This window comes from Chiloscyllium plagiosum, unplaced genomic scaffold, assembly GCF_037043375.1.
Source record: "Chiloscyllium plagiosum isolate Xiang-an unplaced genomic scaffold, Cpla_swu_hap1 HiC_scaffold_40, whole genome shotgun sequence".
NCBI lineage: Eukaryota > Metazoa > Chordata > Chondrichthyes > Orectolobiformes > Hemiscylliidae > Chiloscyllium > Chiloscyllium plagiosum.
Genome location: NW_028270178.1, coordinates 21,273,263 through 21,293,110, shown reverse-complemented (window position 1 = coordinate 21,293,110; position 19,848 = coordinate 21,273,263). Strand labels below are relative to the sequence as shown.

The following is a 19,848-nucleotide window of genomic DNA, read 5'->3' as shown; positions in this document are numbered from 1 at the left end:
TCACAATTGCATCACAACGCCAGGAACCCAAATTTGATTTTATCCTTGGGTGACTGTCTTGGTGGAGGTCTTATGTTCTCCACGTGTCTGCTGGGGTTCCCTTTGCGGTTTCGTCCCATAGGCCTGAGATGTGCTGGTTAGATTGGTGATGGTAAATTGTTCATGGTGTCCAAAGATATTTATGCCAGGTAGAACGGCCATGGAAAATTCAGAGTTAGAGGGATGGGATCGGAGTGTGGTTTTGGATGGCATGCACTTCAGATGATCGCTTTGGAGCAATGGGCGAATGGGCAGCTTCCACGCTGCAGGTATTCTGTAAAAGAGTATAACTATATCTTCATCTAATACTTCCTCTGTCAGCTTATTCTATGTACGGACTACCCCCTGTGTGAAAAAAGTACCCCTCGACCTACTTTTAATTATTTCCCCTCTCATATTAAACCTATGTCCTCTAGTTTTGGACTTCCATTTCATGCAGAAGTAACATTGGGAGTTCATCTTATTTATGCTACTTGTGATATTAAAAACCTTCATAAATTCAAACCTGAGTTGCTTTCATTCTCCTCCTGGTACCCCTGCACCATGAAGGAGAAAAACATTGCCAAAGCAATGCATGATGGTTAAATAATTGTTTACTGCTGCTGTGCATTATCCCTGGGACAACTTCCCCACTTGCTATTCACCTCAAATCATGAACAGTTTCTTGTATTTTGCTTTTCCCTAATGTTCATAAAACTTCTCCCTAAAAGTATCAACACTATGAACCTCAGCCCACTACGTATTGTAATTAGGCATCTGCATCAACCCCTTTTGGGGTTACTGATGAACTGCTCAAGATGTAATTCCAATTGAATATTTAAATTTAAAAATGTTACATGATGGGCCAATCTTTGCAATAGCTAATTCGCTCTTTTCATCGAACACGTAGTTGTATCGCAGCCCTGTAATACGATGAACAGGATTTTATCAGCATGACTTTGGTAAACGAACAAGGTTGTTTATTTTAGATCAAAACAGAGCTGAGATTTGAATTCATTTTGTTGATGAGTTTTAAGTCTTTTGGGTGCATTTATACATGGGAGGTGCTGCAATCACCTCAAGAACATAGATGATGTTAACAGATAGTGGACTGTCCCAGTTTAGAGAGCGATCATGTTTGTCTTTAACACTCTTGCAGTCTTCTTTCCGTACTCATCTTTGTCATCTTCACCAGCTCTGCAAACATCCTGCATCTTCTGCAAACCATCAAGTCTGTACTCATATAATTTACGTGTTTAGCCACTAAATGCATCAATATTTGGTTCTCCTGTTCCGTTGGTTACTTTTTCTCTTTACTAACTTGAAATGCTTCTTAAGCCCCAATTATTTATCAATTTTTTGATCGTGCATCTCAATGTGCTCTCCTGTGGTTCAGTATGTCATCTGCGACTTGAGTCTGAAACATCTTTGGATTTTGTCTATCAATTGCATTCAAATATCTTTATAAATCCGAGACACTATGGAACACATGACCCCCGTTTTAACCAGAAAGCAAGCGTATATAAGTTTGAGTTGTGACATTTCTCTTTGAAGATCCATCTTGAGTTTTAACTTCTTGGGCGTTGTAGTACTATTCTGTACCACTGTGGTGAAATAACTACGATTATACATTTGGCATTGGCACCAAATTAGTGGTTACAGGTGAGTAACCAATTCTGTATATATTTACTTCCTCCAGTGAGAAGGGAGTTGGTGTAGAAAATAGTTTGAGTTATTGTCCAGCATTACCTCAAAGGAGTTCTTTGTTTCTTTCAGTGTTAACAATTTGGCGACCTGTTCAAACATTACATTAGTCCCACCTTAGATTGTCCGTCCTACTACGACAACCTATTTTTAATTCTATTAATAACATTGTTCACGATCAAAGTCTTGACTTTATTTGTTGTGTGTTTCTGCCTGTTGCTCTCTCAGAGGTAAAGAGGAAACGATAGACATCTCTTTAACTTTTCATTTCATACAGTTCAGAATATTTCTGACCATGCCATTTTGCAATTTGTGCTCTCTATTTGCATCATTTCTTTGCACGTATTTTGAAAATGAGTCGTTGCTGCAGGTGTGAGCTGGGAACAATACAATTAGGGAAATAGAGAAGTCTGGAACTTCAACTGATACGTTCCAAGTTTCTTTAAACAACTTTACATTAATGGCCAGGAGCCACATTAAAACAAGATCATGTAGAAAGAGAGACATGAAGAGGGAGAAAATGGATAATGCTACGTAAAGGAAAGTCTCTTCAGAGAGGTACTATTAGTTTATTTTTGTTAAAGCAATGCCCAGTGACATTATTTGGCATTAAGAATGATCACAACGTCAAAATCAGATATTTGTTGTTGTTTGCAAGACTTTGAATCTGCTATCGCTGTTGTTAGTTTAGAAATATTTGCTAGGCTATCATTTGTATATACTTGCTCAGAGGATGTATATGTCTCAGGTTTGGCCAGCATTTAACCATAACTTTGGTGATGATAATTGAGAGTCAACTACATTGCTGTGGGGCTGGAGTCATATGTGAGGCAGACCAAGTAAGGTGGTTGATAACCTTCCGAAATTGAACCATATGGGTATTTATGAGAGTTGATGATGGATTTATGATCACTGTTGCTGCGTCTATGCAGGAATCAGTGTTGGGACATGAATTGCTCTCAATATTCATTAATTCTTGGATAGCTGTATAAAATTTCAAATATACAAACTTAGTGATAATAAACTTGGGACGGCATTGCATGTGGTATTGACGACAGCATTGAATTACAACCAAGCAAGAGTATCAAAAGGTATGGCCCAAAGGGGGTATAGAAGGAACAAAAAACAAAGAATTTAAGGCCCAGGAACTGGCACTTCGGCCCTCCAAGCCTGATCCGACCAAAATGTAATGTCTAAGCCTGTCAGTCAATTCCTAACCATTTGTATCCCTCTACTCCCCACCTACTCATGCATTTATCCAGCCACGTCTTAAATTAATCTACAGTACCTACCTCTCCCACCTCTGCTTGCAATGCATTCCAAACACCCACCACCCTCTGTGTGAAGTACTTGCCGCGTGTATCCCACTTAAACTTTCCACCTCTCACCTTGAAAGCGTGAACTCTCGTTATTGAATCCTTCACCCTGGGAAAAAGCTTGTCTCTATCCATCCTGTCTTGATTCTTCATGGTTTAGTAAACTTGAATCAGCCCCCACCTCCCCCCCCCCCCCCCCCCGCCCTCAATCTCCTTTTTCTAATGAAAACAAATCTAACCTACTCAATCTTTCTTCATATTCAGCACCTTCCATACCAGGCAACATCCTCATAAACCTTCTCTGCTCCCTCTCCAAAGCGTCCACATCCTTTTGGTAATGTGGCGACCAGAACTGACAGAGCATTCTAAATGCGACCGACCAATGTCTTGTACAATTTAAACATGCCTTAACAGCTCTTTAACTCAATACCCCATTCAATAAAGGCAAGTATACTGTCTGCCTTCTTGACCATTCTATCCACCTGTGCAGCAACCTTTAGCGTACAGTTATCCTGCACTCCCAGATCTCTCTGCCCATCAACTTTTCCCAAGGCTCTTCCATTCATTGCATAATTCGCTCTCGAATTAGTCTTGTCTAAATGCATCACCTCACATTTGTCTGGATCTCATGAGCATGATGGAACACTCTCAAGGGAATGAGTAGCAACCGCTGTTCATACGCTCCTATATCCAGGTTTGATTTCTAGAGTTTCATTATCTTCTCACATCATGGCATATTACTCCCGATTGTTTAGATGATTAGTCCAGCGACATTACCACAACATGAATATTTCCTCTCAAGTCTTGTTGAATTCTAACTTTTAATGGCATGATCTTACAGTCTTCAGCTACCTGTCATCATGTAGTACTTCATTATGAGTGAGAATATCACCACGTTAATTTTAGTTTGAAAAGTAGTTGGAAAATATCAGCTTATTTGAGTTCCATGTTCCAAGTGTGTTGCTCATGAGGTAATTCGAGATAGGAAAAATAAACATTGTTGGAGTGTTTTAAAAACAATGGTTATGTCGGCCAGAACTTTCCAATGTGCTCCTAATGTTTCTCAACGAATTATCTGGTTTCAATTTAAATATCTGAACTAAAAGCAGGAGTAGATTATTCAGTCCTTCGAGCCGTTTCCGCCATTCAATATGATCATGTTTGATCCAATCTCGGCCTCAAGTCCACTTTTCTACCCATACTCCATAACCTTTTTGTCCCTTTACTCATTAAAAATCCGCCTCTCTCTTCCTTTAATTTACTCAATGTCCCGGCAACTACAGCACTCTGGACTAGGAAATTCTGCAGATTCGCAACCATTGAGAGAAATCATTCCACCTGATCTTGTTTTAACGTCTTATAACATAACAATGACGTCCCATTCCAGATTGCCTTACACAAGTAAACATCTCCTCTGTGTCCATCCCATTTAGCGTCTCATATACCTCAATTAAATCTCCTCTCATTTTTGTTTTTAACTCTAGTGATTATCCGCCTAAACTACTCAACCTCTGCAATGAAATAAGCCGTTCATCTCTGGAATAAATCTCGTGAACCTTCTCTGAACGACATCTAATTCAATTACACACAACTGTAATATATATGGAAAGAATGTGTAGAGTGAAATTCATCATTCTGTTCATGCATAACTGTTTCCAATTGGAATTGTTTTAATTTTGGAACTTAAAGGAAATCAGCGAGAATTGCATTGCTTTCGTCGTCTTGTAATTTGGGATGCCCAAACGTGCTTCATGATTTTAGAGCCAATGAAGTGCAGACACTGTTGTACCATTAAAATAGTATTTAGACATAGTTTTGTTCCTCCTAATAAAATCGAAATAAGTAAGAAGACAATTGTGCATGGTTTGGGTGCAGATGTGTAGGGGAATATATATAGCTGATCTATTCATACCATTTAACTGCTGTCAATTGTCATCAAAACCCATCTAGCTTGTTAAGCTGCTTTAGCAAGGAAATATGCCGCCTTTACCCGGCTAAGGAGCTCAAAATAATTGGTTTTATGTTGGTAAATCAGCTGAATAGGTTTACAATGGTAGGAGAGAATGTTACCAATACGACACAGCTTTAAAGTGATTGCCAAAATAATCAGTGAGATGACACTTAAACACCATGTAAAGAGGGAATTGTGGAAACACAAAATGTATTCTGTCGCGTTGATGAAAGCAAACAAATAAGAAATGGTAACGACACAAATTGGGTAAAGTTGAAATGTGCAACTTTAAGGGCTAATGAAGATGGGTTGGTTAATTGAAAAATGCAACAGAAGAGCCATTGCCAGCTTAATGGGCTAAGTATACATCACTTATTTGGTATTATACATAGAACCCCTCCAATGTGTCAACAGACATTTCAGCCCAACAAGTAGCCATCAACAACCCCCCACGCCGGCCCCGAAGAGTAACCCATCCAAACCTTTTCCCCTCCCTTGTTACTCTTCATTTATCCCTGACTAAGGCACCAAGCCTACATATCCCTGAACACTGTGAGTAATCTTGCATTGCCAATTGATCTAACCTACACATCTTTGGATTGTGGGAGGAAACCGGTGCACCCAGAGGAAAACCACACAAACACGGGTAGAACGTGAAAACTCCACACAGACAGTGCCCCGAGGTTGGAATCGAACCTGGGCCCCAGCACTGTGAGGAAGCAAAGCTAGGCACTTAACCAACATGCCATCCGTAACATGAGTTCCTACGGTTTCATTTTAGATTACATTGTGTGTAAAAGTATAGATTGGGATAATCCTGAATCAATAGACTTGTTATGGCAGAGAAGGTAAATATGTCGCCCATTGAATCTATATTGGCTTCTGTACAGATTTCCAGTTATTCCTATTTCCCATAATAATCCCGTACTTCTGCCAGTTTCTTTAGTCAAGTGGTCATTCAATTTCCTTCTAAAATCATTGACGATCTCTAATTGCTCCATTCTTGTACGCAGCCAAATTCCAAGTCCGTAAGAGTCAGTCTGCCTAAAAAAAAAGTTCATACATCCCCATGTGTACCTTGTCCAAATCGTAAATCTGTGGTCCTCGGCTGTTATGAAGACATCAAATGGGAGCAGCTTTTGTTTGACTCATGTAAAAAAATATTTATTAGGACTGAACTCCTCTGCTTGTTCTCAAGGACCCTATATCCTTTATAAATCAAGCTGTTAAGAAACGGAAATTTTGTGCAATTTATGAACCTGCAGAGTTTTTCAAAGGTTCAGCATAAGTTTCCTAAATTATTTGTTAGTTTCCGAATTTGAAAAAGGAGATCAATGTTTCCGTGTTATGACTCTATGACTCTATGACCCTATGAATACCTGACACGAGACATATAATTCAACTACACAAATAACTTTTCCTGAATTCAGGTAAAGCTTTTAAAACTGATAGTGGAAAATCTGGTGAATGAAACGATCATATTTCAATCAATAAGCAAAAAACGTTCTGATTAACAACTTATAACATTCTTAGTTAAAACCAAAATAAAAAGCTGACAGTTGCAAATAGATTCAGAATCGTGTTCTTGATAGGTTTCATACTAACGAAACATAGTCTTCCTGGGCGTTTACAGAGACAAAGCTAGAGGAGGCCATAGACTGGCAAATGAATGCTGGAGAGTATGCAATTATTTGGAAAGACAGGATATTAGGACATTATGCAGTTTTGTTTCTGTTTATTAATGATCGCATTAATGCAATAATGCGGGATGATCTAAGTTCTGAAAATGTGATTGGAGAAGTGATTTATATTAATATTGAACGTTTTAAAGCCAGTAAGTCACTTGTGACGACAGTGTGCTGTTTTTTTCAGTGTTGCTACGTAGTACCCCGAAGAAATAAAAAGACTTTCATCCTAGGGCATTTTAAAACTGGTTAGGGAGACAATTGAGGTTCCTGTTTCAAGGATCAAACCTCCCTTGACATAGCAAGAGTCCATTAGATTGGAAAATTCTGAAGATTGGAAAATGGCAATGCTACTTCTTTGTGCTGAAATGGGTAAAACAGGAGAATACAGATCAGATAGCCTAATATCTGTCAAAAAGGAGGTGTTAAAAACGATCATTAAGTATGTTATAACCATGCACTTAGAAAAGATCTGGGAGTAGCGTATCATTTTGTGAAAGAAAGATCATGTTCAACAAAATAATTTATTTTGTGGAGGTAGTAAGCATTTTGGATCAAGGGGAAGCAGTGATTGAATTGTGCTTGAAATTTCCAGAAGGCAGGTTATGGGTTACCTAATAAGATGTTAGTACAGAAATTAGAATTCATGGTATTGTGTTTAACATATCCAAATAGATAGAAGATGGAGTTCCTAACAGGGTGGATAGAATATATATAATGAAGCCACTTTCTTCAACGCAACAAGTGAAAAGTGGGGTGCCACAGGGATCCGGAGAAAGTGAGGACTACAGTTGCTGTAACGTCAGAGTCAAACTGTATCGACTAGAAAAGCACAGTAGTTCTGGCAGCATCCAAGGAGCAGGAATGTCGCCGTTTAGGGCAGAAGCCCTTCATTAGGAAGAAGGGTTTATTTCCAAAACGTCAACTCTCTGCTCCTCAGAATCTGTCAGACTTCCAGCTCCAATTTTTTTTTTATTCTGCCACACTGATCAGTACTGGGACCTGACTTCATAGTATTTATTTTAGTGAATTATGTTGATGTGTGAATAGACGAAAGGTGTCATTTCTAGATTTACGAGCAATGTAAGAAAAGGCAGGTAAATGAACAACGTAAAGGACAAAAAGGGTGCGAATGGATGTCGATAAATTGTATGGGCTCAGATTTAACAATGGACAATAATGATAGACCAACAGGAACAGTAAAGTAACATATCATCTAAACTGTGAACGATTACAGAACTCTGAGATGCATAATGATCTCGAAGTCAAAGATCATAAATTGCAAAAGATTGCTCCATTGATGCAGCAAAAATTAGGAAAACTTATAGAACGTTATTTCATATTAAAAGAACAATTGACTAAAATTGGGGAGCTTATATTGCTATTATATAGGGCAGCGTTAAGACCACGTCAAGTGCAGTCATTGAATTATCGAGGTCGACAGGTAACAAAAAAAAACTGTCTTGTCCATCAAATCTGTGCTGGTCAAAAGCAATCAACATGAAGATTTCCGTATTTCTCCCGTTACTTAGAACATATAGCATAGAACATTTTAACGTAGTACTGGCTATTCAGCTCTCGACGTTGTGCCGACCTGTGAAATCAATCTAAAGCCCATCAAATCTATACTATTCCATTTTCATCCATATGTTTATTCAATGACCATTGAAATACCATTAAAATTGGTGAGTCTATTACTGTTGCAGGCAAGTCGTTCCACTCCCTACTCTTCCTCTGATATATGTCCTCTATTTAAAACTGTCACCTCGTGCTAGCTATCACCATCCGAAGAAAGATAGTCTCACTCTCCACCCTACCTAACCCTCTTATTTTCTTATATATCTCAATTAAGTCACTCTCAACCTTCTTCTCTCTGACGAAATCAGCCTCAATTTCCTCAGTCTTTCCTCCAAAGAACTTCAGTCTGTACCAGGTAACATCCTAATAAATCTCCTCTGAATCTTTTCAAAGCTTCTTCATCGTTCCTATAATGCAGTGAACACAACTGTATGCAATACTCCAAGTATGGCCTGTGTTCTATACAGCTGCAACATGACCTCGTGGCTCTGAAACTCAATCAGTCTACCATTAAAAGATAACACAGCATGCCTTCTTACTAACCCTATTAACCTGGGTGGCAACTTTCAGGGATCTATGTACATGGACACCGAGATCTATCTGCTCATCTACACTATGAAGAATCCATGAACCATTAGCCCAATACTCTTTACTCCTGATGTTCCGTTCAAAATGAACCATTTGAAACTTCTGCATTCAACTCCATCTGCCACCTCTCAGCCCAGTTCTGCAACCTATCTTAGTCCTAATGTAACCTGCAACAATCTGCAATACTATCTACAATTTTATTGTCATCAGCAAATTTACTAACACATTTTTCTCCGCCCACATCCAGGTCATTTATAAAAGTGACAAACAGCAGTGGCCCCAAAACACATCCTTGTGGTACAAAGTTAGTAACTGGACTCCAGGCTGTCTTCTTTCAGCTCGTCAGTTTCTGATCCAAACCGGTAAATTACCCTCAATCCCATCTTCCGTATTTTGTGCAATAGCCTGCCACGGGAAACCTTATCATACGCCTTATTGAAATCCATCTATACCACATCAACTGTTTTATCCTCATCCACCTGTTTGTTCACCTTCTCAGAGCACTCAATAAGGCTTGTGAGCCAACACCTACTCTTCACGAAACTATGTTGACTATCCCTAATCAACTTATTTCTTTCTAGATATTTACAAATCCTATCGCTTATAATCTTTTCCAAGACTTCACCCACCACTGAAGTAAGGCTCACTGGTCTATAATTAACATGGTTGCCTAAACTCCGCTTCTTGAACAATGGGGCAACATTTGACATCCTCCAGTCTACTCGCACTTTTCCTGTAGACAATGACGTAACAAAGATCAAAATCAAAGTCTGGAATCTCCTCCCTGCCTTCTCAGAGAATCCCAGGAAAAATCCCAACAGGCCCAGGGGACATGTCTATTTTCACTGTTTCCAGAATTACTAATACCTCGACCTTGTGTACCTTAATCCCGTTTCGTCTACTAGTCTGTTTCTCGGTATTCTCCTCGTTAACGTTACATTTTTCTAGCATGAATAATGACGAACAATACTCATTTAGCGTTTCTCCTAACTCCTCGGACTCCATACGCCAATCCCACTGCTGTCCTTGATTGGCCCTAATTCTATTCTAGTCATTCTTTATTCCTGATAGTTAAAGAGGGATGTAATGAATTATAACGAGCTCAGATATTATTTACGAGACTAGCATCTGGAAAGGCTGAGGTTGGGTTTGTATGCACTGGAGTTTAAAACTAACAAGAAAGAAACATATAAGATTTTGAGGGGTATTCGCAAGGTAGATGGTGGGGATTTCCTCTTGTCAAGGAATCTAAAATTAACCTTCACCGACGAAAGACAAATCGGATAGCCCCGTTAAAACAGAGATATTAGACACTTTGAGGGACAGAGTCACAGAAAAACACAACATGGAAGCACACCCTTCTTTTCGACTCATCCGTGCTGACCAGATATCCTAACCTAATCTATTTCCATTTGCCAGCATTTGACCCATATATCTCGAAAACGTTCCTATTCATGTGCATATCTTGATGTCTTTTAAATGCTGCAATTTTACCAGCCTCCAGCACTTTTTCTTATTGCACACAGATGATGAGTTTTGTAACAATCCTTCAAAGAGCATTTCAAGCATAGTTTTTGATTTTTTTAAAGATGGAATTCAGACTGGTGTTGATTTTTATTGTATAGTAGAATATTTAAATTGTTGGAGCGGTCTACTCCTGCTCCTTTCATGCACATGTTCCCATAAGGATTCATTCTGAGAATTCTTGGATGGCAATCATTGACATCTATGTCATCTACATTGATATTTTCTTTGATTATTCGTTCTGCAGAGCACCCGGTTCGAGTGCCCAAAATCACGATTCTCAAACCGTCACCAGCAGAGCTGAGAGAGAAAGGAAAAGCGACAGTGGTGTGCCTTGTTACTAACTTCTACCCCGACAACATCCAGATCCACTGGTATGTCGATAGTAAGAAGGAGGAAAGTGAAACTAAAATTCAGTCAGACCCCGAATCAGTCGCAGAGGAAGGGGGCAAATCTTACAGTGTCAGCAGTCGGATAAGATTCGTAGATGAAGAATGGGTCAAGATGAAGAACGTTGAATGCAGAGTTCATCATTATGCAAAAGGATCGGACCCTACTTTGTACACGTCAGAGTTTGAAGTCAATGCTGGTATGTTCATGATTAGGAAATAAAATGCTGTACTTTGGACTCCAAAAAAGCAAAAACTTGAATTTGGAAAACTTGGATGCACTTTTAAATGAAATGCAGATCAAGTCCACCATTCATTATTTCAGTGGGTTTTTTTTTGCAATAAACAGGACACAATAAAAATGTTATAGTATATCCATTGTGTATATTTATATAAAGTTACAACAGTCAGAGCATATCAAAGCTAATGCATCCTCCAGCTTTCAATTTCCTTTTATTTGATGATTGCAAAAATTATCCCAGCCACAATTCAACGAGGCATAGTGAATTGTAATGAATGCATGTTTTTAAAGGCAGGAAAGATGCCGAGATACAATAAGGGAGAAAAAGAAATGGAAAATGGGGTGGTATAGGTATTAGTTTTTCTTTTTAAAGTACAGAAAAGATGAACCGAAGGGACTCGACAACATTGTATACTTTTCTGATTCTACATTCTGTTGTTAATTGCTTGTATATCTCATTTCTTTCAGAAATCTGCGGCATGAGTAAAGGTGAGCCTCAAAATTACTTCTACCTGCTTGCGATCCGTGATGTAAAGTCTTTTACCTGCCTATACGGTTTCTCAGATCGCTCTGGGTGTGTGTGGTGTTAGCTGGAAGGTTGAGGTGGAGAATCTAGGGTTGTTCTGTTTGGAGATCAGTGCCTTAAATGCCATTTTTATCAGAATATTCATCTAATACCCTTTGCAATGACTCAATTAAGCCTGTCTCCACCACATTTCCACAGCTGGAGGTCATGTTGAACAAACATGGAAGCTGCAGTGGTTTTCTACCAGGCTTGGAGACGGCAGAGAACTAGCAGCTCGAATGGTATATTTAATGTGTGTGAAATTGCGCACTTAAGCAGGCAGAATACAGGTGTAACTATTTTATAAACAGGGAAAGGGTGAAGAAATCCAAAGAATAAAACAACTTTGGAATTCCAGTTCAGGACTGTCCTAATGTTAACATGCAGGTTCATTTAGCAGTAAGGGAGATAAGTAAGATGTTTGCATTCACATCAAGCTGGCTAGGCTACAAAAACAGCTTTGTACCACTGAAGCTCTCGTCAGGCCCTGTTTGGAAAATTGTGAGCAGTTCTCGGCCCCAAATCTCAGAAATAATGTATTGGCTCTTTGAAGGATCCCGCGATTGAGTGCTTGTCATATGAGAAATGGTTGAGGAATTTGGGTTTCAACTCGATGAAGATTAGAAGGATGAGGGGAAATCTGTTTGAACCTTACAGAATCCTGAGAAGCCTACATATTGTGAACGTGCAAAAGATTTTTTCACTAATAGGAGAGATTATGACCCAAGGCTCTCGCCTCAAAGTTAAAAGACAACCATTTAGAACTGAGACTCGGAGGAATTTTTTCACCCACGGGGGTTCTGCTGGCCACGTCAGTGAATGCATGTAAGACAGGGATTGGTAGGTTCATAATCGTAAGCAAATCAGGGGCCACGGGGAGAAGGCAAGAAATGGTATTGATAAACAAATGAGCCATGAACGAATGGCTGAGCAATCTTTATGGAATGACTTAATTCAGCTCCGATGTTCATGGTCTCTTATCCTAACTACAGGCATTGCGAAATATTGTTTTTTTCTTTTTGCCACATTTCAGTCTGTTCCATCTTCACCCTGATCCATCTGCTGAGTGGAAACAATTCTTCCCGATCCTATCCAGTCCTGTTTTCGTTTTGAAAACCTCCACTGGATCACCTATTAGCCGTCTTCTCTCCAAGCAGCATAGTTCTAAGTTCTTCAAGTCACCTTCTAATTGCAGCAACAATGCGATGGGAGTAAAGAAACAAAACATGAACTTATTTTGCTGGTCTACCGAAAGCCACTGTGGGACCAAAGCCTGAGAAATTTCCCTCAAGCAGAGCATTAATTGTCCAGACCATTGTGGTTGATATTTACTGAGGCTTATACATGTATGCCTCAGGCACTATAGAGAACCAATACTGCTGCAGTTTTCGTAAGTGTGGACAACAAAGCAGCCATCTCCTTGGTTTTGCATTTGATCTGAAAGATAACACATGCGTAGAGCCCTGTTTCCAGGCTATCAATTTCGATTATGGAACTCAAATACTTTGACGCATATCTTACTCACCTTACTCAAACTGGTTTTCTGCTCAAATTTCCAGTTCAACCATTGTCTTGTACTGTGCGGTGAAACTTACCATCGCTGAGAGTGCCCCAGAGGGACCACTGGCTGATTATGTTGGGTATAATGTCACAGTGGAAATGCTGCATGAAATATTTCCGTAGTTCTTCCTTGGATCAAAGACAAAGTCTTTCCTCAATCATATTTAAATTGATTTTTGAGAGATGTTGACTTCGTTGCTGTGTCTAAGTTTATTGCCTGTGCCTCGTCGCTATTGAGAACATAGAGTTGAGCCACCTTGTTGAATCACTGCAGTTCATGTGCTGGAGGTTGACACACAGTCTCCTGAGGGAGGTATTTTCAGGATTTTTACATAGTGACAAGTGATGGAAAGGCACTGTATTTCTACAAGGAGAAAGTGAGGACTGCAGATGCTGGAGATCAGAGCTGAAACACTGTTGCTGGAAAAGCGCAGCAGGTCAGGCAGCATCCAAGGAACAGGAGAATCGACGTTTCGGGCATAAACCTGAAGAAGGGCTTATGCCCGAAACGTCGATTCTCCTGTTCATTGGATGCTGCCAAACCTGCTGTGCTTTTCCAGCAACACAGTTTCAGCACTGTATTTCTACAGATGACTTGGAAGGGAAATTGAAGGTGGTGGTGTTTCCACATACTTGATGTCCTTTTCCTTCCAGATTACAGTGGTTGGTGATTTCTAAGGTGCGATCTGAGAATCCTTGATGAATTGCTTCAATGAATTTTTTATAGGGCAGACTAATCTTACTTAGCACCGGCGGTGAAGGTAATTGTTGTTTGTACATGTGGTACCAATCAAGATGGCTTGATCATGTCAACCTGCTTATTCCAACATAACCCTGGATTCATGACTTGGAAATGTTCCTCTTCAGCAAATTTAGCAATTTTTTTAACCTGCCAGTAAAGAGGAATACCAACCTTTTTCATTCCATTCACTTCACAGAAGCCAAAGTCCAGAGCATGGGGACAGCAAAATTGACATATCTTATGATGTTTTGCAAAAGCATCTTGTATGCACTGTTCGTGTCAATAATTGTTTGGAAGTCCAAGGTAAGATTAAACTGACATTAGTACTCAAAAGTCTGTGTTATATCGATAAAGTTTGATCCTGAATAAATGTCCAACAAAATAAATTATATTCACCCATTGGTTGTCTATGCAAAGATGCATTCCCATAAAATTTCATCTATTCCACGTTCATTCAAGAGCTGCCAATGTAAATTATATTATTGGCTAGTTCATGCTCATTCATAGAACTACTATGATATGAATAATTTCTTCCATTTATGACTCCTGCTAGTATTGTCACACGTCATTCCTTCATTTTACGATGTACATAAAAATCAAACACAAATCAAAGAAGATTGGAACTTCAGTGAATCTTTGAGAGAGCGACATTCCTGAGTATATGATGAAGGGAGGTTCAGTCAAAACATTCAAAGTGAATGAAACTTCCATTTGGGATGTAATAGTATGGAGATCTACTGGCATCAGAGAGGAGAGTCAAGCAAAATATAATATCTATTACAAGAATTGGAATGAAACAAAGTTAATAAGTCACCGACTAGGCGGATTCCATTCAAATCCCATCAGCGTAGTCAGTCAATGAATTAAATCATAGATTAAATGGAAATTCAGTAAGGCCACATTGCAATATTGTGTGGAAATCTATCTTCACACTGCCAGAGGTTGTGAGGCTTTGGAATGGGTGCAAAAAAGGCTTACGAGGATGTTGCTTGGTTGGAGGGCATTAGCTATGATGAGAGATTGGATAAACTTGGTTTATTTTCACTTGAACGTTGAAGGATGCGGGGAGACCTAACAGAATTGTAAAAAAAACCTTATGAATCATTGTCAGAAGGGATAGTTGCAGTATTTTTCCTGAGCAGTTATGAGTCGAATAGTGTGGTGCTGGGAAAGCGCAGCCAGTCAGGCAGAATCCGAGGAACAGGAAAAAACAATGTTTTGAGCATAAGCAGTTCATCAGGAATCAGGCTCATTCCTGATGAAGGGCTTGTGCCTGAAATGTTTATTTTTATGCTCATCGAATGTTGCCCAATCAGCTGTGTTATTCTGGAATCACACTCTTCGACTTGAAACTCCAGCAACTGCAGTCCTCACTTTCTCCTCCCTTTTTCACATACAGGTATGCCAATATCAGGGGGAAATATAGGCTTAAGGTAAAACGAGGCAAGTTTGAAGGAGATGTCAGAGGCAAGTGTTTTACATAGAGGCGGTAAGTGCCTGGAATGCGCTACCAGAAGAGGTGGTGGCGGCAAATACACGAGCAGCTCTTAGGAGAATTTTTGACAGATATATAAATAGGCAGGGTACAAAATGGAGACCGGCCACACAAAAACAAGAAAGCTTTTATTATAGAAATGTATCGCGTGTCAGCACAGTCTTGGTGGACCAAAGGGGTTCTTCCGTTGTTGTACTGCCATTTGATCTTTGTAAATGATGCATGATTCAAAGCTAGTCCCTGTAATGGTACCATGAAAAGACCATTACTTTTCATAGAAGTCCATGGTTGTTTATACAAGACATTCCGCACTTTTTATATAACCTGGCCTACCTGTGCTTCCAGACAAAACGTGAGGTATTCGGCCCGTCACTGAAGTGGCCTCACAGGCCATTTAATTGTACTGAGATTACCATCTCCAGGATAATTCACACCATCATCATTAGGGACATCACACTGAGAAATACAGTTTAACTTTCTGTTATCTGTGTGAAAAGAAACCGACCAGACTCATCAAGCAGTCAATTGTTGCTCCCAACTTTCTGATAAATATAGTTTATTTTGGCCAAAGTAGTAAGTTTCACAATTCTCTTCATCATGTTCTGTCTTATCAAATATTACAGTTTGTCTACGTTTTGCTAAGTTTTTGGGACCCAGCTAGGTATCTTACATCCTAGCTTGCTTTACAGCATCCGAAGTGTAGCTGCATTATATTGAGTCCATTCATGTAAGTCATAGGTATAAATTGTAGCTAATTAATATCTAGGCACTGGTCCTGGTGGCGTTCTGTTAGTTAAAAGTATCTGAGCTGGGTAAATGTCAGTCTTGTGGTATTACTGCCAGGCTCTTACTTTAGAGAACCAGGGAATGTCTGATGAATCTGTATTCAAGACCTAGTGTGGCAGATGGTGGAGTTTGAATTCATTTTGCAAATTGATCTTGGATTAAGAGTATTTTTTTATAACTATGAAATCATTGTTATCTGTTGGAGAAAACAAATCTGGATTACTAAGGCCCTTGAAGGAAGGAAACGTCTGTCCTAACCTGGTCTGGCCCACATGTGACTTCAGAAGCATAGCAAAATGGTTGACTCTAAACTGCCTTCTGGACAAATAGATATAGGCAATAAATATTGACGTAGTTCATGATACTCATAACCTGTGAGTGAATTTTTTAAAAGACACATTTCATTACATTCTCAATTTTGTGATACCACTGCAGAAATCAATGCCCATGAGAATAAATTTCGATCTTGACTATCTTTCTTTTTGAGTCACTTATTAATATTTATCAGATATTAAAGACTTTTCGTTGTTGAACAATGCTACATGTCCAGGAATTGGGTGGTATTTTTTATGATTCATGTTGGTTATTGCGACACATGTTGGCTATTGCTATGACAATTGGCGAGTTTGAAGTGAAGACTCTATTCATTTGTAGCAGGGAGAAGTATCGTCACAGTGCAGCAGTACTCTCTCTGTTACCTACCCCGGAATAGTACAGAGAAATAGACAAATGGACAACAGATGCAATTTAATGGTGGTATATAGAAATAGAATATCAGGAGAGACAATATTAATCATCTAAGACTCAGAAAGGGTGCGAGAATTGATGTGCTTAAATAGCATCGCCGATATAGAATTTCAGTTTTCTGCAAAGCCTGGAGAAACTAAAACTCTTTAGCTTATCAACGAGATTAAGGAGTTTGTACGTTTATGGATGACACCAAGATTGTGGTGCAATGGGCAGTGAAGATTTCAAAGAAATTTGATTATTTGGGTCAATGTACTGAACAGTGTTAGATGAAGCTTAATTTGGAAAAATGTGAACTAAAATAGTTTGGTAAAATAAACCAAGGCAGGACATAAACAGGGCCTTTGGTAATATTGTAGAACAGAGATCCCCATATGTTCAGGTACATAATTCTTTGACGGTTGCATCACATACAGATAGGGTTGTTAAGGAAAAAAAATCGCATGTTTGTCTTCATTGCACAGACCGCTGAGTGTACGAGTTGAGACGTTATGTGGAGGTTGTACAGTACATTGATGAGGTCTGTTATGGAGGACTGTGACCAGTTATGGTCTCCCTTTTGAAGGAATGGGATTATTTACCGGTAGAGTATTTGAAGGAATTTACTCGGATGTTTCCAGTAATAGACAGTTTGGGTTATAAGGAAATGTTGGGCAGGCTAGGTCTTTCTTTCAGTGGAAAGCAGTAGATTGAGAGCTGACTTTTAAAGAGTTATAAAACCATGCAGACTATAGGTAAGGTGAACGGGCAAGTGTGTTTTTCTCACGATGGGGTTTTCAAGACCGGGAGAAAGTGAGGACTGCAGATGCTGGAGATCAGAGCTGAAAATGTGTTTATGGAAAAGCGCGGCAGGTCAGGCAGCATCCAAGGAGCAGGAGAATCGACGTTTCGGGCATGAGTCTTTCTTCAGGAAAGACCGGGGACATATTTGTAAGATGAAAGGAGAAAGAATTTAAGAAGACATGAGTGACATTTTGTTTTAACATAGAGAGTGGTTAGTGTGAGGAATGCGTTTCCGGATGAAGTGGTGGATGTGGGTACCGTTACAATGCTTAACATACATTTAGATAACTACATGAATGACAAATGTTTGGAGAGATATGGGTCAAGCACAGTCAGGTGGGAACGATTTAGTTTGAGATTATGGTCAGCACAGACTGGTTCGACCAAAGGATACATTTCTGTGCTGTATGACCCTTTGACTATGACTCTGACTTTACGAAATTTTATAAAATCCGAAATGAGGATAAAACGTTCCCTGTGGCTGAAGGACAGGGAGTAAAGGGCACAGAATGACTAAAGGAGCAGAGAGAATCATTCTGCTATTATTTTATAGCTGTGCGATGCTATTCTCTGGGATGTTACTATCTGAATCATTACTTTAAACTGGCGCAATATTCAAATATTAAAATCCGTGGAAGGTCAATCCTTGATTTTGCAGAACCATAGATACAAAGAAGGAGCAGTGAACAGGAAAAGGTCTTTCGAAGTCGGAGACTGAGGGGTGACCTTATAGAAGTTTATACAATTATGAGGGGCATTGATAGGATAAATAGACAAAGTATTTTTCCTGGGGTGGAGGAGTCCAGAACTAGAGGGCATAGGTTTAAGGTGAGAAGGGAAGATTTAAAAGAGGCCTAAGGGGCAACTCTTTCACGCAGAGCGTGGCACATGTATGGAATTAGCAGCCGACGATATGATGGAGGCTAGTATAATTACAACATTTAAAAGGCATCTGGATGTGTATATGAATAGGAAGGTTTTGGAGGGATATGAGCCAGTTGTTGGCAGGTGGACTAAATTTGGTTGGGATAACTGGTTGGCATGGATGAGTTGGACCAAAGAGTCTTTTTCCTTGCTGTAAATCTCTATGCAGAATGTGTTGTTCCTTTCGTACTGGATTATTATCTATTTCTCTATACGACTCAAACGCAGTTCTTTTCATTTCATGCCAGATCTCCCGCAGCAAAAGATTTGACTGAACACAATGAAGACGGGGGAACACATGAGACAGCATGGAAGGAGGAAGTATGCAATTTGTGAATGCTAAGACAGTGGTTTGCTCTTGCTTACGTCTGCTGCCCAAGCAGTGTATCAAGACACTACCCTCAACAATGTGGTCATGTGAAGTGATAGAGCAGAATTAGAGCCCTTTCTGCTTTCAGGTGTCTATATTTTGACACGTATTTACGTTTTTTATTATATAAATAAGCTTCAGCTTTGAGGAATGCAAGATATTTCACTGATAGCCAATTTGTTTTTGGATCGTTTGAAACTTTCAATACAATCACTAAATAGTACAAGTCAATTTGATCCATCATGCAAAAACGTCCTCTGAGTGTCAGAATTTGCTTTATGCATTTCCAAGGCACAAAATAAAACAGTTTCGTATTAAATCTTAACTTTATCTTCTATACCCCTCTCTTTCATTCTGTATTATCATGTGCATATTATTAAGACGTTGAACTTTGAAAGTGATTGAAATGTTTTTTTAAAGCAAGCTGTTATTTTATCTCGCTTCCAATCATGTATCAATGTAATTATGAGTTTTTGAGTGACATTCCGGGATTTTATTCAATATTGTGGAATCATTATTTGGTATGGTATCCTTGATGGAGCTAGTATTGACAACCTGTTTGAAAATTTCTGCAGCCTTCATTCTTGTTTTTTTTCTTAGAAGAAATAAATTGATGAAGTTTGAAAGCAATGTGTTTTTCAATGTTATTTCAGCTAAACAAAGCATGACCATATATTGTTTTGTTTGAACAATGATGACGTATTCAAATCATTTGTTTGGATGACAGAGTCGAAGAATACCCAGAAAAGGTAGCTCAGAGTATTAACGTTCACAACAGACATAACGTTTTTTAAATACCAAAACGCAAGTAACTGGTTTAATATGCGCATGTTCTGATGCAAAAGGCATCAGAGGGAATAATGTTTTCTGTCTTTTTTATGT

At 39.2% G+C, this 19,848-nt stretch overlaps 1 gene segment (V, D, J or C); it reads left to right on the top strand.

Annotated features, from left to right (window-relative positions):
• LOC122544078 (M1-specific T cell receptor beta chain-like) overlaps window positions 1-19,592 on the top strand; it is a 44,844-nt gene extending 25,252 nt beyond the window's left edge. Inside the window, 4 exon segments of the C gene segment in view lie at window positions 10,612-10,953; window positions 11,463-11,483; window positions 14,058-14,164; window positions 18,845-19,592. Coding sequence covers window positions 10,612-10,953; window positions 11,463-11,483; window positions 14,058-14,164; window positions 18,845-18,871 — 497 coding nt within the window.
• Window positions 19,593-19,848: the final 256 nt, after the last annotated feature.